Raw genomic sequence first — 21,440 nt, 5'->3', positions numbered from 1 at the left:
AGTCACAATGATTCTTTTGTTAGATTTGAAGAAATATGTTGATAATCTATTATCGCAGTAGATACTGCTATGACTATTCGCCAAAAACTCCAAGGCTATCGCTGTTCCTGCCGTATCACGAAACGCCAACCTCTAGTGCGGTCAAACTTCGCCAGGAAGCAAGAAGAGCAAATTAAAGCGCTAGTGAAAATATAGTTGACCCAAACATGCCAGAATGCACAGGGTCTAATACAAAGTAAGATGCGCCGAAAGTCGAGAGAACTCGGAACAATGGTTACACATGCTTCTCCTGGTATGGCCGTTTCCAAGGCTTGTACGTACGCACGAGGCGTCACATGGGGTATCATTTGGATGTCTTGGGAGGAAAAGTCCGATGGCAATTGTAGCTCCGTCAGACAAAACTGTATGGGGGATGAACGCTGAAGACAAAGTCGTAAAGTCGTTAAATGAGAATGGTTATGATGAACTCATCCATCGGTAATATCGAGATGGTCAAGCCATAAGCCAATGGCATCGTGAAGTGGGCTTCGCGATCGGCCATTTCTAGCATGGTTGGTCTCTAGGTGCCGCTTCTCGCGAATATCAATAACTTCGCGAATACTGTCTTCAAGAGCAGAGAGGACAACGGTCTTGCACTGGACACGAGGGATCTCCAAGGGTGCCTGAGGCAGTGCTGGCGTGATGGGAGCCGTGATTGATAGAGGTTCTTCAACCTCGGTACTCATGCGAGTATCGCTGTGTGTTTGCGAGGAAGCCAAAGAATGATCTTTGCTGGTGTCCTGGCTCAAGCTGATGACTCTTTCGACGGCATCAGTCAGGGTTTCATCAGGGTGCAAGACAGGCTCCTCGATCCATTCTTCCTCAAGTTGAACCTCGTAAGGGAGGATCGAGGGAGTAAGTAGCCCCCCGTAAGAGGTCGACAGACCAGGTGGGCCAGTGAGAGGTCGATGGTCAGCTGGCGATCGTGGTTTGACTAGTCGACGGTACCGCAGACGAGTGATTGAGCTGGTGGTAGTATCAGCAATCATGACGCTGCTAATATCGACCCAGCGTTCATTCAGATCGCCCAAGATAGGCTGGACCGGCGGAGGCGTGGGCTCAGCCTGAAGAGATGCCTTGATTTGCACCATCAAATCCTCCTGGGGAGGAATAGCTTGAAGAGCAAAATCAGGATGATAGCGGTTCAGCCAGCCAGCAGCGTTGAGTGGGAGGTCGCCATCGATGCACAATCGTGAGGCCTGTTCAAAAGACTCTAGCCCGCTTTGAAGTCCAGGGGTAGACAAGTAGCCACTGCTTGAAGGCGAGCTGATGGCAGACTCAAAGGACGTCATATAATCGGGAAAGGATATATCTACGTCAATGACACCATCGTCGGCATTGATAGATGTTTTAACGGGCGATTCGAATGCGCCGTTAGGGTCCGGTGTCCTGTCAGGGCGGATTGATGGCTCTCGACTGTGACCCTTGCATTCTCTTGGTGTACCAGTCCCTTTCAGAGCATCAGTAGAAGGCCGGCGAGCCGATGGTGAAGGGGCGCTAGAATTGTCTGCTAGAGATACTTCTTCCACCATTTGAGACAGCTTGTCCCCTCTATGGAACGAAGCCTTGGTGGGCGATTTCGGATCATACCCACCATATGTGCTGTACGAGGTTGAGTCGCGGCGTCGAGTGGAACTGTTCCACAGGGCACCGATGACGCTCCCCCAGCGCGAACTTTGACTTCTAGCGTCGCTACTGGCATTGCTCATCGCGCCTGTGCTTTCACCTCGCTTCAGGGAGCGCTTCAAGTCGTCAGTAGCGACACTACCGCTGCTGCTCGGGCGAGGCCTTCTCTGGGATTCCACTCGCTGAGCTGTCGAGAAATGTGGTATAGTCGTCTCGGGCATAATTGTTGTGGTTGTCGCAGCGCTACTCTTCCTGCTGACAACATCGTTGCCAAACATTGCAAGATTTGGGGGTCGGATTGAAGCTGCGTCCGAGACTCTCCTTTCATGATTGCGATCCATAGTCAGATGAGCGAGTTGCATGGGGACAGCTGGGGCCCTCGCACTTTGGCTCGTTGTTCTAGAATGCGAGGCTCGGCGGAGGCCTGTGCGTCTGTTGATCTTTCGGCGAAGAGACTCTTCCCGTAGAACAGGAATTACGAAGGTCGGGGGCGAGTTGGAATATGTTCCAACCGAAGTTGAAGTGCTGGGCCGATGAGCACGGGTCGTGGGAAAATGAGAATTGGCAGGAAGGAAGGCAGAGAGAAGAAAGATGAGGCGCCTAGCAACCATTTTGTCATCAGACACGATAATGGTCCGTGCCGGCAATGACAGATCCTCCTCGTTTCGGTGTTTCTGCTGAAGATACAGCCGTCTTCGATACGAGGGAGGGCAAAGTGCCTGCAGCCAGTCTGTGTGGGTTGACAGAAACCCAGTCAGGAGATTGTAGAGGAACTGGTTCTGATTGTCGGTGCCAGCAACCCACTTGGAGGCCCATCGAGCCTCATCACGCCAAATCCCCCAACGCCCTTGGCCCGTTACGACTCTTGCTGCGCTTAATCCCATGACAATTCTTTGTCGAGAGGTATCGACTTCTCTTATAACAATCTTATCATCAGCGAGGCAGTTTGGCCAAAGGTAAACCAACTTGGTGGTGCTCTTCGAAGGCTTAATCCGAGACATATCACCCCGGTACTGGTCCGAGAAGGAATGTGCTCTGCCATTTTTGTTAGTTACTACTGGAGGAACCGGTCCAGGGGCTGGACCGGGAGAAGCAAGGTCGACCTGCTTTAGTAACGTGGCCAGCGTAGTGGCCACCACAGATTGAAGATGAGTCATTGTCCTCATAATGATATCCCAGTGTCGAGTCAGAGAATCGATTCTATCCTCCATGTCAGGTGTATAAGTGTCTGACCCATCACCATTTCCGGACCCAACCATTGTCCATCCTGAAGGACGAGCTGAGCTGAAAGATGATGGGAAAAACTCCTGATCGTTATAAGAGCTTGATTCGCGCTGCGCGGATTTGGACTGGTTCATAGATGAAATTCGAGTTGTGGTGGTATTTGCAGCAGGTAGTTGGACGACCAGTACCACGGCATACATCGGCGTTCGCCGTTGCTTCGGCTGAGGCTTCTTCTTCTTCGGCACAGACTCCTCGCTCGTCGTTGGAAAGGGGAAGCCTGTATTCTCTTCCGCATATTCTTTAGAGGGCGATACGTTGGCTTCTGGGTCATCAATACTGAGATTGACAGGAAACAAGCGAGTTATTAGCACCTTCTTCTTCTCGACATGTCGTGAGGTAGAGGAGTAATTTTGGGCTGCGGACATATTTGTAGGGGAGAAAGCTTGTGAGGAGAAGGATTGTGATAGCCGACTTGAACGCGCGCTAGAGCGTCCGATGGAGCTTCGGCCATCCCCAATACTGCTACTCGAAGGTTCAGCAGGACGTGACTCGCCAGGGACAACATGGACCTTGGTCGATGTTCCTTTGTAGGACATTAATTCTGAGTTACCGAAGATGCAGCTTGAGAAGGTCGCAAGTTCCTCGCGATACTCACGAGCAGCCTTCTGTCCATCTGACTCGACGTGGCTATCCCTGCGCCCCTGGAGGGAGGCTCGTCGATCAAAAGCACCCTGTCGAGGCGAAGGCTGAGGTCCTTCCGGTTGGATCACTAGGGGTCGTGAAACGCCTCCAAGACTGCTTTTTCGCGGTGATGTTGGCGTTCTTCGAAACTCTGGAGGAATGGGCGGGCGCTCCGTGGGCGATACTGGAGGAGCAGGGTGGCTGTCAAACAAAAGAGTTGCATTAGAAGGTCCCAGGGCATCCTGCATGATGATGACCCTAACATCACGTACGTCCAAGTCGACATCGCCGCTGTAGTCAAAGGCATTGGCCGTAGAGGTGGCAGGGGTTGTTGGTGTGGTTGATAGGGGGAACACTTGATCATTGCGATGCTGATATAAAGCATCGGCGTCTGGGAAAAGCAGATTTCGAGTGACCATATCCTCCTGGGCAGATTCGAGTGAGGATACTGGCCTCGACGTCTTTGTACTGGCCTGTGTAGGCGTGGCTGAAGGGCCGCCAGAGCCCAAGTGCAAGAGCCGGCCGAGCATGTCGGGAGGCGCACTCAGGGATTTGGGCAGCAGGTTGAGTTAACAAGGAAGGCGGCCGTCGATATTAATCACGACGGCGAGCCATAATCAAGATGGATAACGAAGTGTTTCGAGCTGGGCGTAGTCGCATAGTAACCACTGCGCGTGGCATGTGAAATTGCAATCAAGTTGCAGAGGCGGAACTTAGATTCACTCCAGCCTGAGCTTGAGCTTGAGCTTGAGCTTGAGAGACCAATAGCTGGAGCGGGCGCAGACTAAGATGGAGGGGTCAAGGAGATTGGAAATCAGATTCAAAGCTCAATCAATGCTCGAACAAAGCAAGATCCAAGCTGGAGGCAAGCTTGGGTTGGTTGTCTGCTAATAACGTCGCAAAAGGAAAAAGGTGGCGGCAGTGTTGATTGCTGCTGTGGCGGGAGCTGGAGGGTGGCAATGGTCGTTTGTGCTCAGCAATGGGGTAGCAACTGTGATGGGAATGTATCCATGTATGAGAAGAGCATGCACAGCTGATCCTGGATTGACTATGAGTGGTTGAATCCTTTTGGTCACTGGGAGACTTGGAGGTGACGCGAGGTGCGAATGATACGGTACGGTGCGCTGCGAAGCGTTGCGAAGCGCGAGATGCGGAGAGCAGAAGGGTTTGTTGTTGGTTGTCACCGTTGGCTGGTTGTGCTGGAGCTTCTGCTTCGTGTGAGGGGTTGATATGTAGCTCGTGGGTGGAGGCAGACGATATGCGCGGTCTTTGCGAGTGATCAACAGGAGATGGGGGTCAGTAGCTGCAGGTGGAAGATCGTGGAGAGATGGATAGCGGGGTTTCGAGCTGGACAAGCTGTTGTACGGGTAGTGGCAGCGAGAGGGACTTTGAGTTCGAAAACGCTATCATAGACGTCAATGTCAAGGTAAGTAAATCGAGGTGAAGTCAAAAGATCAAGGGAACGGAAATGCTCGAGGTTCAGTGAGCCCAGAGTTGTTGTTGATCCAGATGCTCGGGTCAAGGCCAACTCGGGGCGGGTGGCAGCCCAGTTTTGGGTGTGCGTGCGCTGAGGTCTAGTGGGCTGGAAGCTCCCGGGCGGTACCTCAGGGCCAGGTATTCCAGGCAGCTCGTTAGTGGCGGTTAAGGGTTGGCGCTGGTGGCGGCTTGGACCACGAGGTACGAGATGCCCCGTACCTCTTAGCTCGGGGCCAGGATGGAGAATGGAGATGGGATGGGGAATAGTTCAGTGGAGATTGCATGTGTATGGGTGGGTATTATAAATTGGATGGATTTGGATCGGAGGAGAATCAACAACAGACGAAATGTGGATTATTACCAACCTGGGCCTGGGTTACTGTTCTCTCTCGTTCTCGTTCGCCTGTACTGTACTGTACAGCAGAAATGGATGGATGGATGGATGGATGGATGGATGGATGGATCAGAGGAGAGTGGGCGAGATTAACAGAGTCGAGGAATGGACCGCATCTTGTTTCCCCAGAGTCTTAGATTAAACGGGCGCTGAGAGCGACTCTGATGCCGAATGACAAGACCCGATGCTAGACAGCACCCTTCAAACACACCGAAGTGGCTGGAACTGAAAGCCGGGGCAGAGCCACTTTTGTATAGCAACCGAAGATGGTCAACCTTCGGGTTAGGTTTTTGGTTAGATCTGATTTGCCCAGAAAATGTTCACGTTGAAATTGTCCCTTTATTTTGTTGCTGTAGAGTCGAGAACGTACAGTAAATAAACTGGGTCGAGCCGACGAGCCGTGACTCTAATGAGCTAAACTCGTTCAACCGAAACTCGAAGACGGCGAGAATACTCGAAGCAGCGATGTTTATGTAACAAGTTGGACCTCGAGTTGATGTTTCGGCGGCGGCACTGTGGGTGGCTAAACACCTAATAAATGGATCTTCGGGGTGGGCGATGCCATTCCACAGACAAAGCCTTTAAGATGATAGGTCCAAGTCAACGACAACGGCGGGCCTTGTTTAAACAATTACCCGGCCCTTTTTTTTCTTTCCCTTTTTTTCTTGTCGTGGGCGGCTCTGCTGGTCCTTTGGTCTGTGGTTGATCGTAGAATGGCAAGCCGGAGTAATGTAAATATTGTGTGTAAAACAGAAAAGAAGTAATAAATACGGAGAAAAGAGGGTCGAGGCCTGAAGATGGAGTCCTTTCTGATTATCGAGAATGGATGCGAATGGGACCTGATGAAGCCCCTTGTTGGCTTCAGAAGTTCAGCCTGTGCCCTTGACGGGGGGTTTGTTTGGAGTGACTTCAGGAGCAAGATAAGGTAAGGAAGCACATGCAAGTCAAACAAGCTTCAAAGGAGAAGCAAGCAAGCAAGCGCCTTGTAAGCATCAAAAGAGACGACGTCCGCAAATCCTCAAATCCCTGGCTCTCAAGTTGCGGTGAAAGCAACCATTAAATCGGCAGTCGTCGGGCCCCGACCAGGGTCTTCCCAGCAGCCAAGGCCCAAAGAGTTGCAGTAGATGTGTAGTACTGATACTTTGATCAGAGTCGCAGCAAGACCAGACCAGCAACTCACGTCTCACAAGTAAACGAAAGACAAGGAATTCGTTCCTCTTTTGGTCATTGGAAATCATTACGTGAGGCTCAACATCTCAAGAGAAAAGGCGCAAACGTATTCTGAGTGGTACTTTGTTATTATCTAGCCCCAATACATTCATTCCCCAGGACAAGAAAGACTCGACTGTCTTGACTGTTTCTCCCTCGAGACTCAAAAGGCATACCGGTATAAACAAGGGAGACAGATATGTAGATGATGGAAACTCCGGGGTTCAAAACATGGCAGACAAGGTCAGGGCCTCTGATTGAATACCATGGTGACGGTCATGATAGTGGAACTCTAGGTGTGCTCTGACATGTCGATGGCTTGCGCTCTACAGTACTGTAGACTCATAGACGCCTAGACCACGTTGGGACGTCTTCTAAAGCTCCGGGTATATTATCAAATTCTCCGGTGTTGCAATTACTACACACTTACAACACTGACTGACTCTCTGACTTCCGCAAGTCCGAATACGCAGCAAGCAACGTTTACTTTGAACTTGACACTCCTCTTACAACAACTTCCACAACTAACTAATAACTGCTTGCTAACTCAGCCCAATCCTCAACACAGCAACCATCGCGCACACTAGCGGCTACGGTATAAGCTAGACATACCGAGGCCAAGCATCAAGAAGCCGGCTAAAGAACGCCATGGGTAACGGTGCCGCAGTCAAGTCCTGTCCTGTCCTCCGCTGCCTCGTGATCTGCTTCGACGGCTTGTACTCGAGATACAGAAGGTACTGAAGGGAAGCGAGTCGGTAAGCGAACAGTTTACGAGCGCGAATTCATCGACATGGATGATCGATAAGGCATCGACCAGTGAGAGTTTCAAAATTGCGCGTATCGATCGCAGCCCAAATTGTAATGCATGTAATGTAAGGTAGGTATTCTTGTAGTTGTACATGTCGGTAGGCCAGGTAAGGGTATTTTGTATGAAATTATCACAACCCCTTGTTCTGGTCATCACAATGCCATCACCAACGCGCGCAATTGCAAGCCGCCGCTATCGGCTGGTAGCATTGGCCTACCCGTTGGCCTCTGTTCTATTGGTTCAAGAAAACGTGCACCATACACATGACGCTATTGTACATGCGACTTGAGAGAGAGAGAGAGAGAGAGTGTGTGTGTGTGTGTGTGTGCGCTGTACGTCCTTGACTTAATTAGCACATCCACATGTCGGCTCCGAGATGGATGCGAATTTGTTTGTTGATGGTGTGAAGGATGAGCTTGTTTTTTCAACAACCTCCAATTTACTGAACATTTCCCTCTTCCCAGTCTCTCCGTCTCTCTCTCTCGCTCACCCACTCGACTCGAAGTTGAAGTGCCGTGAGAAATGAAAAATTCTCCGGTGGCTCCGTCGTAGAATCCTTCAGTCAGTACGTAATTAGTAGGATCACTCTACGGAGTACTTGACGGATAACTCGGGCTCGACTCGCGCGGTGTCCATTGGCATCTCGATCCGTACAGCTTGACTCGCATTGCCGGATATAGCTCCGCTTGAACCTTTGAGGATATCAAGACGCGGGAACCCCCCTTTACAACATGACATTGGATGACATTCTGCCAAGACATACGCACTGCCATGCCAATGCCAGTGATCAAGCCAACAAGAAGTAGGCCTGACATTACTGTGTAACTTTTTGTACGCATCTGAATTCGCCTATTCCTTAGTTCCAGTCCCTGGTCAGTCAGAGCATCGGAATTTTGAATCAAAGAGGATCCCGATTAATCCCTGATCCTTCTCGATGCCAATGGCCCCCTTGCGAATGTGATGCAGGCAGCACGATGCTAAATAATGGATATGAGCTGAGCATGCTAATGCCACGAGGTACCATAACCGTGTCTTTGGGTTCGATCGATTCGAATAATCCTCTTTGCCGAGCAGGCATGGAAACAGACGATGCTCCACGCTCAGGTACGGATAATTAGCTCTTGGACCCTTCTCGGCTCAAGGGCTCGGTTTAAAGACTGTTTATTATTATTCACTTCATTCACAAGAGAATATGGTAACTAACTAACAAGCAACTAAACATTTGGCTACCTTAGTGTTTTGTCTGAGGCCTCGGCCCTAACGGCCACTTGCACGTTTGTATCCGTAGAGCAAATGCCTGTCTAATTCCATTGGATGCCAGGCGTCGTGGGGTTGCATCGCCATCGTCATGTCCCGCCACGAAATGCCCCGCGATAAGCTGCCTCGAGGCTCATGTCACTTGTGTCTTCCCCTCCATTGTGATCTACAGGAACAAGAAAAAACGCGATCAACGGCCAATCCGTGGCGAATGAGTCACGTAGGCACCATTGCTCTCAACGACTCGATACATACCGACTCTCATAGAATGTGTCCGGGTCTGGTCTGTTTGTTCACTATCAGTAATCTGGGGCTGTCGAGTGCGAGGCTATGTCGGAGCGGTACAAGTACAGACTCACACGACGGGAGGTCTGGACTGTCGATCTTCATCCCGTTAGCGGGCCACTGCAACCACATATCTGTTATTTTCCGTGACGTTGGTAAAGATCACTATCAGCAGGACAAGGTATATACAGTACGTATTCATTAACAGACTTGCGATATTGCCTTCTTGTCGGTGAAGAGGAATTTCTGTCCGAATTTCCGGCTGTCTGCAGATCACTTGTTGAATAGCCTCAAGATGTGATGATCAAGGTACATGAGAGTGACGACTGAATTGATAACCCTCCTTGATGTCTCAAGATGAGCTGTCAACAACACGAGTGGCCTATTTGGGCAATTCGCATGTCTCAGTCTTGGTTTCCTCCCCTGCTCGGCTTCATACAGATGTGGCTGCAGCAGCAGGTATCTTGGTATGTTGTGTCTATGGAGCCAAAGAGACTGGCTAACTAATATCAATCTTTGAAAACAAACACAAGTGCCGGTCTGAGAGTCCAGTGACTCCAGCAGTCACTAGCCATAATATGAATAGCTGCATTCTTAATTAATAAACTATCATGGCTGATGTTTTAGTTGTTATCATCTTAGTTGTCTCCCTAGAAGTTGCTTCGTCAACTCCCTTTCCAACTGCATACATTAGTAGTTTGCCCTCTATTGATGTCTTGCCATGACATATCGTTCTATCAGGTTTCAGAATATATGCATCCCTCCTTAACTCTAACCATAACTTACTGTCTCTGGTATGTATGTATGTATTGTGGTCTACCTGCCTACGTCGAACATGGCGTTCGTCACGTGTAACTTTATTAAAACCTCCACCTTCGCAACTCCACTTGTCTTCCTCTTCAACATCCATCTCACCGCCCAGCGCTCTCGCTTCTGTAACCATAGCTTATGAGCTGCAGCAGGAAAAAAGGGTCCTCATACATACATTGCAACCGCCCTAACCCACAGCCCCAGTCTCCGCAATTGACCAGCCTTTGGCGGTTACTGGTATTTAATTTTGTCTCGTCTCCGCGTAAACAGACGAGTTACAGGAGTTACGGGATATCCATTCACCCTGGAGCTTTGGGATTGCTTCAAGATCCCTGGTGCAGATGCTCTGACAATGAAATGAAATGAAATGAACCACCATACATACTCCGGCGGGCGCGCGTGGGAGCGGCCGCATGAGCTTTTATTCCATCCTTGCTATGGATTGTTACAGGTCACATCTTCGGTTGGAGAGGTTACCAACCAGAATCCCTGCTGTGTCCTCCGAGTGCTTGGGAACCCAAGATTGCATCCGGATCATCGTCTCGGATTTGCTAGGTTACTCGATCGGAACGTGATCAATACGTATCAACTCCCCACACCAAATTACGGTTACAATTGCGCTCAAATGTGTGTCAGGCATGTCCTGGCAGACCGGTTCACGTCAAGAGACACAGCTGTGTTTCCACCTCAGAATAATCCTGGTCAGAGATTCACCTCGTCTGATCACAAGGAACAGCTTTCAGCGAATCTTGGCCATTGGAAGCAACATTATTAATGCTTTGTCGGCAAATGTTACTCTTAGGACATCACACAGTCATGAGATGGGTAGCATAGCAGCTGTTCGCTTCCTCTGTCACCCTGGCATTGTGAGTCTTGTTCGATGTCTGTCATCATCATTGGCCTGGGTCGACTAGTTGATGGGCGGGCCGTCCCTTGACCGTCTCACTGAAATGAGCAGCTGACTTGTGACAAGATGTCTCCCAGTCAAGTCACTTTATGAACATTGACAATCTTACCTTCAAAACACAACGTCTTTAATTTGGCTGCCTGTATCAATGTAACGCTAAACCCTCGCCCATCACACTCCAGGTTAAAACACCATCATCGCCATCCTAGCTTTCAAATGCTACATATGCTGATATGCTCGGATGGATCATGGTGGCTGGCCTCAGATCTCTTAATGCGTGGCTCATGAGCTTTTCCTCATTGAGATTAGCACGCCATCACATTTCAAGGGTCCAAAGCAAGTGGTGGTGTGACTTGTGCATATGCCATTCATGAGGCTGACTGTCAATCCTGTCAAGGGTCTTTGATCCAGTGGAAAATGCATCACATCACTTCAGCCGCGGGGTCCCTTTGCTCTGTGGCTTGCAGTGCGTGAACACAGCTTAACAATACGCAATGACCTGCCTGACCTGATTGATAGTGAAACTTGTAGTGCTGGTCGAGACTTGGCTGCATTCCATTGTATTGCGAGCATCGAGTTATGAACTTCAACCCCGCTATCCTCACAATTCACAACCCCGTTATTTGAGGCATATGTTAAAGCCTCATGAACGTTTCCCCCGGCTTCACCCGCCAACTAATTCACATCACTCAAAAGCCCTTGCCTACTAAGTTAAACCTGAAAGCCACTTGAACACGGCGGCGGCGGCAAAAGCCGCATCACAGTCACAGTCTGTTTGCTTCTTACAGTCATTTCAGGGATATCCTTTTTCTCTTAGCGTGGGGGAGACCACAAAATCACTAAGGAATAAACTTTTACGACTTCTTCGACGAATTGGCCCCTCTCAGACCCCTCAAACCCCTCTCCTCGTCACATTTCGCCTCAGGTTCGGACTGTACTGTAGCAAACAGCATCCAGGCTGTCGATCACTCAGGGTGCACTGGTGCACAGCACCTCAGCCCCTCACACGAGCTGCCGCAAATCACCTGGCATTCTTGCTCACTTCCTCGCGGCCGTTGAGTTCTGCATACACTGTGATTGGCGTCGATCGAAGTTGCCTGGTCCTGAGACCCTGGGCCACTGTCAGGCATGATCACGGGGCTCGCTTCGAGAACCTCAGGCTGTAGGGTTGCTGAGTGAACCCCGTATGCGTGGAGACACTCCATGATGATCTTAGCCTTGTCTGCAAAGCCCTGGACAGTTCTACTATCGACGGCGATGTGGGCAGAGGCGACAAATTTGCGTTGGTCCAGGCGCCAGATATGCAGCTCGTGCACCGATATGATGCCAGGGATCTAAAATGCTTGTTAGTCTTGGCTCTGAACAGAATGAGCTATACGCTGTTACCATCTTAATGTCACGTTTGACGTCCTCAGGGTTGACGCCTTCAGGCGCAGTTTGTAGTAGAATAGCGCCGCTTTTCTTGACTAAAGGTATAGCTGATAGGAGAATCATGAGTGAGATGAAGACTCCCACTGCTGGGTCCGCGTAGTATCGACCTTCTCCTTTGAGTTGCCAGATCAGAACTGCCGCAATGATGACTCCGATGTTGTTGATGGCATCTCCTAGAACATGAATGAAAACGCCAAGCATACCCAAGTCCCTTCCTGGGCCCTTCACGGACATAGTTGTGTGCCTATGATTATGGTGGTCCATGGGAATCTGTTGAGCTATTGTTAATGACAAAGACTCTATAACTGCCTACATGTTAGACTCACGTGTGCCAAACCTGTCATGCTCTGGCTTATTGTCTCGTTAGTTAACGGTCCAGTAGTCTCCTGGTTCTGTAGTCTATCATCATGGCTGTGTTGTCTATCTCCCTGGTGTTCATGTTCATGGTCATGCTCTGAAGAAGCAAGTCAGTGAGTGTTATCGCGAATATCAGAGAAGGATGGAGTCTTTTCTCACCGTGAAGGAAGAATAGTACGAGAATGTTTAGTGCCAGACCAACGCAACCAACTATCATGATCAGAAAAGGTTGCTGTACGCCTATTTTGTTAGCTTCCTCTGGTTGTGATCCCGTATATCAACTGAGAACTTACGAGTCAAATGAACGAATCGTTCAACAGCCTGCAACAGGATACTGATCCCCAGTGCCAAAAGAAAGACTCCGTTGAAGAATGCACCCAGTATAGTTGCTCTGTGCCATCCATATGTGTATCCTTGTGGAGCTGGTTTCTTATGTTCTTGCAACTAACATAGTAAGCTACATAGGACGACACTTGAGGTGCAGGTTCGCAACCTACCATCAACGCTATTAGAGCGGCAACTATTCCGATGAGATCACTAAGCTGTCTGTTGTCAGATATTCATTTCCGTCTTGGTCAATAAGGGATTTTCGTACGTAGTGAAAAGCATCGGCGATCAATGCGATCGAGCGAGTATAGAACCCAACTATATGCTGTCAGTGAGGATTCTCAAGATGATATTTGACTTACCAGCCAATTCAGCTGCAAAGAAAGAGAAAGAGATACAGATTGTGGCTATCAGCCTCTGCTTCTTTGTGATTCTCATTGTGATATCTTGAGGTTGTGGTCTTCGTTTAGATATTCTTTTGTAGATTCGCTTGGATTCTCGCTTCTGGTCTCCTAAGTTGACAGCTTTGCAAATCCAGATTTTAAGGTGGCTCCCATTATCAATGGAATCAGCTCGACTTTATACTGCTTTGAAAATTCCGAGGAGTGATCTTCCACGGTTAAGAGGTCTGAATAGGTGAGCTCTCTGAGGGAGCTGGCATAACATCCCATCAGCTTGCAGGGCAAACAGCGGCGTATTGTTGTCGACAATAGCCAAACACGTCAGATATAGATTGCATCCGTCACCCATACCCATTGAGAATACCGATAGAAGTCAGCAAAGCGAAAACGGATATTAGAAAGTGGTTTATCAAGGTGTTGGCTCATATAGCTATCCGTGATCGGGTTCCGGGACAATGATTGGGGTAGCATTAACTTGCCGGGCCGAAGATGGAATACAAGTATGTTTTGGTTAGGATTTCTGTTTCACGACAGCTCTTTGTGCTTGGTGAATATAAAGCTTCGTGATGTGTGCGTTGGTGATGTTGGTTGTTGACGCGGTAAGGTCGGCTTGCAGTGAAAACTATACAAGTGGCCAATCCCATGAGCAATCTGATACACTTCAAAGACTTTATGTTTTGTATCTATTTATATAGCCGGTGTTTAAATCGCGGTCTGTTTTGAGGTTCGCTGAACGTCTTGTGTAATGTCACTGTGTCCTAGGGTATGCAAATCTGTGTCCTATTCACCGATATTCTAGCCACCTCAAAAGAATTTGTAGATACGGTTTCAGAAGGGTAGCCATGGTAAAATTCGACATTAGTTGTAACCAGAGACGTTTAAAATCGCAATAAAAAGAACGGTGTGCTGCTGAATTAGAGGACAAAGTTGGTGTGTACCAACCAGCGTTGGACTCTGATGCTCAGGGGTAAGAATTCTCAAAGAAACAGTGCTTGGCTCGAAACTGTGGTTCTCTGGCTCATTTGGCCCGTGACGAAAGGCAACACATCCCGATTCAAACTCAAGAATATCTACAGTTTAGCTCATTGAAGTGCTGAAATAACCCATTGAAACAAATCGCATTATTTTTTCTACAAATCGACCAAACGCCATGCGTAGATGCCACTGCAATCGACAAATCACTTCTTCCTGGCAGGACGGGCGTTTTTGAGCCTCTTCTTCTCCTTCTCCTGTCTGGCCTTGCGGATATCGTCCCTGCCTTTGAGTTCCTTTTTGCTTCCCATACCGTCGCGGAAACGGCCCACGCGCTTCTCTCTCGCCTCGTCGACACGCTTCTTGCGGACCTGGAAGTCGTCGCGGTACTTGTCTGCCTCCTTTGGCGCCCTCTCCTGCTTGTGTTTGTAGCGGACACCGGAGGGAATGTGGGCGACATGGCTGGCACCGCCAGGACGTTCTGCCTCGCCGACGTGAGGGAGCTTGCCGAGACGGTTGGCACGCTTCCACTTGTCGAAGCGGCCACTTTGGAAGCTGGCCGCGATCTTGACACCACTCTCGCCACGGATCATCTTGGCACCCTTGGATCCGTCATCATCGTTCTCCCGTGACACATACTTCTTGGACTTCTTGTCCCAACGCATCTTTGAGCGAGTTGGCTCGCCGAAGCTCTTGGCGTTCTCATCATTCGTAAGATCCATGGTCACGCCACGAGCAGCCTCCACAAAATTGGAAGAGTCCTGGCCACCGGACGACACGCCGTACCCACGTTCCTCGGCGACGTTGAATGTCCGAGGCGTGTAAGACATGAAAACTTCTGAGTCTCGCCAATCCGTCTGCCCCTTCTTTGGGTTGGTGTTTGATACGGTGACCTCCAAACCATCATCCGACTCCTCGGCGGCCTCGTCCACATCCATCTGATCTTCATCTTCATCGGACATGGCCTCCACCTCGGCACCAACTGGCACATCGTCATCAATGCCATCGAAATCGTCGTGATCCTTCTTCTCTGTTTGCCTTCGTGGCGTAATTCTCTTTCTCAACTGCTTCATTACTTCGGCAGCTTCAGTAGTTCCCTTGTCCCGGCGTCCACCGATCTCAAAAATGGTCTCCTGAGGCCTGAAACCACTGATTCTAGCCAACATATTGGCTCGCGCTTGTTCAGCTCCATCAACGTCCTCCCCAAAGAGTGCATGAAGTTGTGTCCAACCCTCACTTCCGACCAACTCCTTCGATCGCTTCGCACTTGAACCAGCTGCCGAGTTCCTTGTTCTCAAGTAGAGCTTCTCTGCTTTGATAGCAACTCCTCGTAGCGCTGAGATGTCCTCACTTTCGTACAAAGCTTTGTTAAACCATTCTACCTGAGCTTCTACAGGGTCTCGTTTTAATGCACCAACAACCACATCATCTGAAAATGATGGATTCTTAGCCTCCTGGCCAATGACAAGTCTCTTGCCAAGGAACAGCTGAAGGTCAAGAAGATAAGGAGCGTCAGTATCTCTCACAAGACTGTAACTCCAACCCCGTTGGCCTGCTCGCGCAGTACGGCCAACTCGATGAACGAAAACCTTGGGCTGGGGAGGAAAGTCGAAGTTGATGACGTTGGCAAGAACTGGAATATCGATACCACGTGCAGCAACGTCAGTAACGACAAGAATGTTTGTCTTGCCTCTTCGAAAATCTTCAACCTGAATTCTTCGTGCAGTCTGGTCAAGGGATCCGTAGACATAGGAGACAGCGAAACCAGCGTAAATCAATAAGTTGGCGAGGTACTCGACGTGATGCTTGGTTGCTGTAAAGATGATTGTGGAATGCTCGGTAGGCTTGCCACTTGAACCGTCAGCACCCCGTTTTCGCTTCTTGGATCCTGCTTCGGAGTCCTCTGCGCTCACTGGGGCACCGACTGGCATCTTAATAACGTCGTGGAGGATATGCAGCAAAGATCCCTCCTTTTCGGCACCCTTGACAGAGAAGAAAGCGCTCTCGAGATCAGGAGAGACCTTTGTCTCGGCATCAAGTCGCACAAGACTTGGATCTTGTAAGCCGGCGCGAGCGAACTCAACCAAAGAGGCAGGCAATGTCGCCGAGAATAGCAAACTTTGTCGTGAAGGCGGAAGTGCATGAAGAATTTCTGTTAACTGTGCCGCAAACCCCATTTCAAACAAGCGATCAGCTTCGTCAAAAACCACGTATTTGATAGAAGAGAGGTCCAAAGACATCTCGACCTTCAAATGAAGGAATCGTCCAGGTGTTGCGATCACAATATCGGGATTGGCGGCCATAGATCCGAACTGTTCCTCCAAGCTATCACCACCAACAAGCAAAACGCATTTTAAGTCGGTCCCTCTGCTGAATTCCTTCACAACCTTCAAAGTCTGGATCGCGAGTTCTCGAGAAGGCGAAAGGATAAGCGCTCGTGTTCCGAACCTGGCGCTGTGAGCACGCAATCGTTCGATCATAGGAATAACGAAGGCTGCTGTCTTTCCGGAACCTGTTCTGGCCATGCCGACCAAATCTTTTCTGTCTAGAATCAAAGGAATGGCTTTACGTTGGATTGGAGTTGGGACCGAGAAACCTTTCCGTGTGATGGCCTTTAGGAGATTGCTGTTCAGACCTGGAAGATATTAGTCGTCTCTTCACCTCATATGTTGCCATTCTTACCCATTGCCTGGAAACCTCCACCCTTCTTGACTGTCCTGCCCTTGAGATTCGAAGCTTTTCGAAAAGAAGCCGCCTGTTGAAGGGCGATGAATGCCTCATCGTTGTCATCGTTGCCGGGCTCTGGGGCGTTTAACAGGCCATCGAAGTCGAAGTCCGCGCCGCCATCGTTGGCGCCGTTCTCGTCTTCGCCGTCGCCGGGGTATAACGATCCAAAGATATCAATCTCTCCATCAGAAGGGGTCGGTGAGACGCCGCGTTGTGGCATTGTGACTCGCCGTCGATATCAGCAATATGTATGTAGAATTAAGATAGTCTAAGAGGCTCAGTAGCTCTCTTTCCCAATAATTTTTTCTGTTATCTTATCTCGCGGGGCATATAAGTGGGCCACTTTGTTCCGGCCCTGCGACTGTCTATCGCCTACTATTAACCTATCTTCACTCACTTTCAACCTTGTTGGCTCTTCATCATTTCAACCTCTAGAAACTTATCATTGCCCATAATGTCCAGCAAAGATTCGAAAGAAGATAAAGATGCGCTCGATGCTCTTGAGCTTGAGGCCAAAGAATTTGATAAGGTTAGCTGTTTGCGACAACTAGATCAGTCATCAAGACTCCCGCTGACTCTCTCCAGGATGCTGAGATTGATCGCATCTTGAAGGCATTTCGCCTCGACGCGTATGTGACCCTCGTCATCTCTCTGCATTGAGATCTAACTTTCTCATAGTTATGCCGTTCTTGATCTCCAACCTGGTGTCCCTGACTCAGACATCAAAGTTACGTACCGCAAGAAGTCTCTACTCATCCATCCCGATAAAACAAAGAATCCACTGGCTCCAGATGCCTTCGATCGGCTAAAGAAAGCCCAGACAGAGCTCATGGACGAGAAGCACCGTGCACGGCTAGATGAAGCTATTGCGGACGCTCGAATGTTGCTTATTCGCGAAAACAAATGGACTGTCGACAGCGAAGAGCTTAAGACAGAAGAGTTCCGAAAGATGTGGCGTGCAAAAGCGCGAGATGTTCTCATTGATAACGAGCATCGCCGACGCCGCCAGATGAAAGCCCAGCTCCAGGAAGAAGGTCGTGAACAACGACGTACTGATGCCGAGGTGGAAGAGCGTAAGCGCAAGCGACAGCATGAACAGGATTGGGAAGCCACCCGGGATGAGCGGATCAGCAGCTGGCGACAATTCCAGAAAGGATCAGGTGGCGAGAAGAAAAAGAAGAAGAAGCTCAAGCCCATCGGCTAGAGACATTGGTATTTCACGGGAGTTTATTGGGAAGACAGCACGAAAGGACACGGCTACACTAAACAATGTCGCGGCTGGTATGTGAGTTAAATAATTATGATGAATGGTTTGGACTCTAATCAAGTCAGACAAGGTGCCCCCAGGTTTCAAGCCTCACTCGACTCCTGAGACGTCGGTTTTCAGCACGGTAAGTTCATCATGGACGTGTATCATTGACGTAGACCGCGTGATGTATTCGTAGTATCATTCATATCCAAGGTGCAACTTCAAGTGACTTGAAATGCAATTTCAATGAGGAGAGTGGCCTCGTTGGAGCTTTATAGCTCCTTCTATACTACAGGATTAGTATACAACAGATCTGATGCAGTTGGCAGATCTACAAGAGTAGTTGGGCTATCATAACCCTCCACCGACGCCATACAAAAAATATGAACCTTTTGAACACCAACAAATGCGCTTCTCCCACTCTAATTTTAATAATACCCCCAGTATATGATACATATCATCATCAGTCGGAAGTTATTTAGTTCTTATCCTTATCATCAGATTTCTTGCTTGAGTCATCATTCTTGCTTGAATCCTCACTCGCCTTTTGGTGAGCGGGATTGTTGGTCAGTGTGTGCCAAAGCGATTTGAGGAAGCCCTCGTTCTTGTGCGATTCAGGGTCATTTGGGTCCCTTGCAAGGTCAGTGTCAATTGTTTAAACCGTTGAGATTGCAGTCAGTGCCTTACCTGGAAGAACCAACGCCCATCACGCGCTTGGCGGTCTTATCACCCATCTCGTCGGCAAGCAACTCAACAATAGTTCGCTGGTTAGCTGTCAAATATTTAGGCATGCTAACTCGGTATTCGACACGGAGATCACCGTTGACACCACGTCGTGAACCGAGACGCTTCATTCCCATGCCGGGAAGTGTGATCTTGTCACCAGTGTTGGTGCCAGTGGCAACCTTGACATTGACTGTTCCATCCAGAGTAGGGATTTCTGCATGGCCACCGAGTAAGGCTGTTGTAAGAGGAATATTGGCAGTGTAAAGAATGTTAGAGCCGTCTCGGCGGAACTTGGGGTCCTTGGTGACTCGGATAAAGACGTATAGATCTCCGTTCTGGCCACGAGCATTAGGGTCGGAAGATCGGCCAGTAGCAGGCGCGTCACCAGCACCGTCAACTCGAAGTCGCATGCCGTCCTCGATACCGGCAGGGATATCCACCGTGATTGACTTTCTCTCCCTCACAACGCCATCTCCTGAGCATGTCTTGCACTCAGCTCCCTTGGGAATAATCGTACCAGTGCCATCACAAGTTCCGCAAGTAGATGCCATTTGGAAGCCACCTTGCATGAAGTGTACTCGAGTGCCAGTTCCATCACAAGCACCGCAGGCACTCCTCGATGTGTCGGCCTTCAGACCGTTACCCTTGCATGTACCGCATGTGCTGAGAGGTGTGAGCGAAATCGTCTTGCTGGTGCCTTTCGCCGCCTCCATAAAGCTTATAGTAGCTTGAACTTCGACATTGTCACCGACCAAGATCTCCTGCTGATGAGCTTGCTGTCGTCCGCGGCGGCCAAAGCCTTGTTGTCCGGTAAATGCTGAAAAGATATCCTCGAAGTTGACGCCGCCTCCAAAACCTCCCTGTCCGCCGAAGCCGCCGAAACCTCCTTGCGTACCAAAACCTCCGAAGCCAGAGAATGGATGCCCTCCACCGAAACCACCACCGCCACCACCCGGTGCACCTCCCCCGCTGGGATCGAAGCCAGCGGCGCCGAATTGGTCGTACTGCTCGCGCTTCTTGGGGTCGGAGAGAATCTCGTATGCGGATTGAATATCGGCGAACTTATCCTTGGCCTGGGGATCCTTATTCGTATCGGGATGGAACTTTTTCGCTAGGCCGTAGTATGCCTTCTTAATTTCGCCGGCCGATGCGCTCTTACTAACACCAAGAGCTTGGTAAGGATCCTTCTGCTGGACGGCATTTGTAGCATGGAACAACTATCACATATCAGAATGTAAAATTTCATCAATTGGTATTGGGCTACTCACCCGCTTCGCTGAAGGAGCTCGAGTCCTCTTCCTCAAGGAAGATCGGTTTTGAGAGCCGGCCCGCCATGCCGCAGTGTGAAGCTGGGCACCTTTCCTTAAGCACTGAATCTTAGGTGCATTTTGCGCCAGCACACGCGCAGGACCGGCGGCCTTCGATATCAAACTAGGATTCATCTTGAACTGCAAGAATGCATCTGACTCTAAAAAGAAATTACAGAGAAATACAAAAGGTGCAACGAGGGAAGAGTAAAACGTCACGAGCAACTAGCGGAATAGCTCGTGCTTCTCTTTTTTTCGAGACCTATCTCGAACTTTTCCACTGGCAAGCCTCAGGCATCCAGCTTCGTCATAACGGCCGGCTTCGGCTGCGCTATACACGGATGCTTATTGGTCAATATGTATTCAGGAACAACGGGAGTCAATGATAAAGCAGCTCGCTCAGGAAATATCGTTCATGATGAGTTGAGGCAAGAAAAACAGCAAGATAGTCAGACTTTTTGATCTCCAGTCTAGAATCTTTCTTATATAGCATATACAGCCAACAGAGTAAGAAGAAACCCAATACTCGAATATCATCGCAAAGATATCGGCGGCTGTCTTATGCCGAAAGTAACCCGACTTGCCGAACATTCAATATCATGCATGAGAAGTCGGCCGAGAACAGGCTATAGAATGCCGTGATGCTTGACAAATCCCGAGTGGTGAGTCAGCAAGATCACTTGTCATTTTCTGTACAGTACATATGGACTTTGAACAAGTGGTTACGGAGTATGTTCTCGGTTGTCCTCTTTATGGAGTACGGCAGGGGGTCGGACTTTGAGAACCCTTTTCCGTACCTTAATGATCAATTGATGGCTTATCATGATAACTCCCCAGGCAACGCCAATGTGCAATTTTATGACCGACAAACTTTAAAAAAAAAAGAAAAAATCGCAGTCAGCAAAACAACGAAACAGATAAAAGAGAATAACAGTGCCGTAGTATTCTCGCGCTCTATCTGAAAGAACGCATAGTCCCTAAATCCTTCATGAACCTTTTGGTATCAAAGTACCCTGAAACATATAGTAATTTAAAGCAGCCATTGTTCGGCTCTGCTTAAAGTGGTATCCTTATGACGTAATCTGAATCCGCGCAAGACATTCAAGCCTATGTCGTATGCACAATGCAATCATGCCCGTATGCCTTTGCAGCCCTTTGTAAAAACAAAATTCGCAGGTCGCTGGAAGCAAAGGTGCTGTAACGCTTGTGTTGAACGCCAAAACTCCA

The 21,440-nt window shown here is 49.3% G+C and overlaps 7 protein-coding genes across 10 annotated transcripts; 2 read left to right on the top strand and 5 right to left on the bottom strand.

The window, feature by feature from the left end:
- Window positions 1-17: 17 nt before the first annotated feature.
- Window positions 18-5,109, bottom strand: FVEG_06384 (hypothetical protein). 2 transcript variants are annotated; one of them, XM_018894751.1, is made up of 2 exons: window positions 2,773-5,109; window positions 18-2,700 (listed from the first exon to the last, which is right to left on the bottom strand). In XM_018894751.1, exons 1-2 carry the CDS (start codon window positions 4,098-4,100, stop codon window positions 468-470), a joined length of 3,561 nt encoding a protein of 1,186 aa, XP_018751878.1. In that variant the 5' UTR covers window positions 4,101-5,109; the 3' UTR covers window positions 18-467. The 2 variants fall into 2 exon arrangements, with proteins under 2 accessions (XP_018751878.1, XP_018751877.1); XM_018894750.1 differs by having other exon boundaries at window positions 18-5,071.
- A 4,476-nt stretch (window positions 5,110-9,585) lies between these two features.
- FVEG_15849 (hypothetical protein) lies at window positions 9,586-10,177 on the bottom strand. The gene is made up of 2 exons (XM_018905075.1): window positions 9,985-10,177; window positions 9,586-9,932 (listed from the first exon to the last, which is right to left on the bottom strand). The coding sequence occupies exon 2, from the start codon at window positions 9,907-9,909 to the stop codon at window positions 9,598-9,600; it is 312 nt and encodes a 103-aa protein (XP_018751876.1). The 5' UTR covers window positions 9,910-9,932; window positions 9,985-10,177; the 3' UTR covers window positions 9,586-9,597.
- Window positions 10,178-11,681: 1,504 nt separating this feature from the next.
- FVEG_06383 (hypothetical protein) lies at window positions 11,682-13,269 on the bottom strand (the record flags this gene model as incomplete). Its single annotated transcript, XM_018894749.1, has 8 exons — window positions 11,682-12,050; window positions 12,103-12,417; window positions 12,474-12,601; window positions 12,664-12,744; window positions 12,798-12,948; window positions 13,002-13,046; window positions 13,100-13,149; window positions 13,194-13,269. 8 exons carry the CDS (start codon window positions 13,267-13,269, stop codon window positions 11,682-11,684), a joined length of 1,215 nt encoding a protein of 404 aa, XP_018751875.1.
- An 862-nt stretch (window positions 13,270-14,131) lies between these two features.
- Window positions 14,132-17,196, bottom strand: FVEG_06382 (ATP-dependent RNA helicase DBP10). Its single transcript, XM_018894748.1, has 2 exons — window positions 16,887-17,196; window positions 14,132-16,839 (listed from the first exon to the last, which is right to left on the bottom strand). Exons 1-2 carry the CDS (start codon window positions 17,149-17,151, stop codon window positions 14,411-14,413), a joined length of 2,694 nt encoding a protein of 897 aa, XP_018751874.1. The 5' UTR covers window positions 17,152-17,196; the 3' UTR covers window positions 14,132-14,410.
- A 115-nt stretch (window positions 17,197-17,311) lies between these two features.
- On the top strand, window positions 17,312-18,728 carry FVEG_06381 (DnaJ like subfamily C member 8). 3 transcript variants are annotated; one of them, XM_018894746.1, is made up of 4 exons: window positions 17,312-17,460; window positions 17,517-17,560; window positions 17,610-18,212; window positions 18,264-18,728. In XM_018894746.1, exons 1-3 carry the CDS (start codon window positions 17,386-17,388, stop codon window positions 18,133-18,135), a joined length of 645 nt encoding a protein of 214 aa, XP_018751872.1. In that variant the 5' UTR covers window positions 17,312-17,385; the 3' UTR covers window positions 18,136-18,212; window positions 18,264-18,728. The 3 variants fall into 3 exon arrangements, with proteins under 3 accessions (XP_018751872.1, XP_018751873.1, XP_018751871.1); XM_018894747.1 differs by having other exon boundaries at window positions 17,314-17,460; window positions 17,610-18,216; window positions 18,264-18,695; XM_018894745.1 differs by having other exon boundaries at window positions 17,314-17,460; window positions 17,610-18,695.
- FVEG_06380 (molecular chaperone DnaJ) lies at window positions 18,659-20,348 on the bottom strand (the record flags this gene model as incomplete). Its single annotated transcript, XM_018894744.1, has 3 exons — window positions 18,659-18,812; window positions 18,868-20,123; window positions 20,175-20,348. The coding sequence occupies 3 exons, from the start codon at window positions 20,346-20,348 to the stop codon at window positions 18,659-18,661; spliced, it is 1,584 nt and encodes a 527-aa protein (XP_018751870.1).
- Window positions 20,349-20,652: 304 nt separating this feature from the next.
- Window positions 20,653-21,352, top strand: FVEG_15848 (hypothetical protein). The gene has a single exon (XM_018905074.1). The coding sequence runs from the start codon at window positions 20,855-20,857 to the stop codon at window positions 21,173-21,175; it is 321 nt and encodes a 106-aa protein (XP_018751869.1). The 5' UTR covers window positions 20,653-20,854; the 3' UTR covers window positions 21,176-21,352.
- Window positions 21,353-21,440: the final 88 nt, after the last annotated feature.

This window comes from Fusarium verticillioides, chromosome 2 (genome assembly GCF_000149555.1).
Source record: "Fusarium verticillioides 7600 chromosome 2, whole genome shotgun sequence".
NCBI classification, from domain to species: Eukaryota; Fungi; Ascomycota; class Sordariomycetes; order Hypocreales; family Nectriaceae; genus Fusarium; species Fusarium verticillioides.
Note: the sequence above shows the minus strand (reverse complement) of the source record. Positions and strands in the feature narration are given on the sequence as shown.

Excerpts from the sequence above, each read along its gene's own strand:
- FVEG_06384 (XM_018894750.1), bottom strand. The coding sequence starts at position 4,100 with ATGCTCGGCCGGCTCTTGCACTTGGGCTCTGGCGGCCCTTCAGCCACG.
- FVEG_15849 (XM_018905075.1), bottom strand. The coding sequence starts at position 9,909 with ATGGATGTTGAAGAGGAAGACAAGTGGAGTTGCGAAGGTGGAGGTTTT.
- FVEG_06382 (XM_018894748.1), bottom strand. The coding sequence starts at position 17,151 with ATGCCACAACGCGGCGTCTCACCGACCCCTTCTGATGGAGAGATTGAT. Across the intron at positions 16,840-16,886 it reads TGGAGGTTTCCAGGCAATGG|GTCTGAACAGCAATCTCCTA; the intron begins GTAAGAATGGCA and ends AATATCTTCCAG.
- FVEG_06381 (XM_018894746.1), top strand. The coding sequence starts at position 17,386 with ATGTCCAGCAAAGATTCGAAAGAAGATAAAGATGCGCTCGATGCTCTT. Across the intron at positions 17,461-17,516 it reads AGGCCAAAGAATTTGATAAG|GATGCTGAGATTGATCGCAT; the intron begins GTTAGCTGTTTG and ends GACTCTCTCCAG. Across the intron at positions 17,561-17,609 it reads AAGGCATTTCGCCTCGACGC|TTATGCCGTTCTTGATCTCC; the intron begins GTATGTGACCCT and ends ACTTTCTCATAG.
- FVEG_15848 (XM_018905074.1), top strand. The coding sequence starts at position 20,855 with ATGCTTGACAAATCCCGAGTGGTGAGTCAGCAAGATCACTTGTCATTT.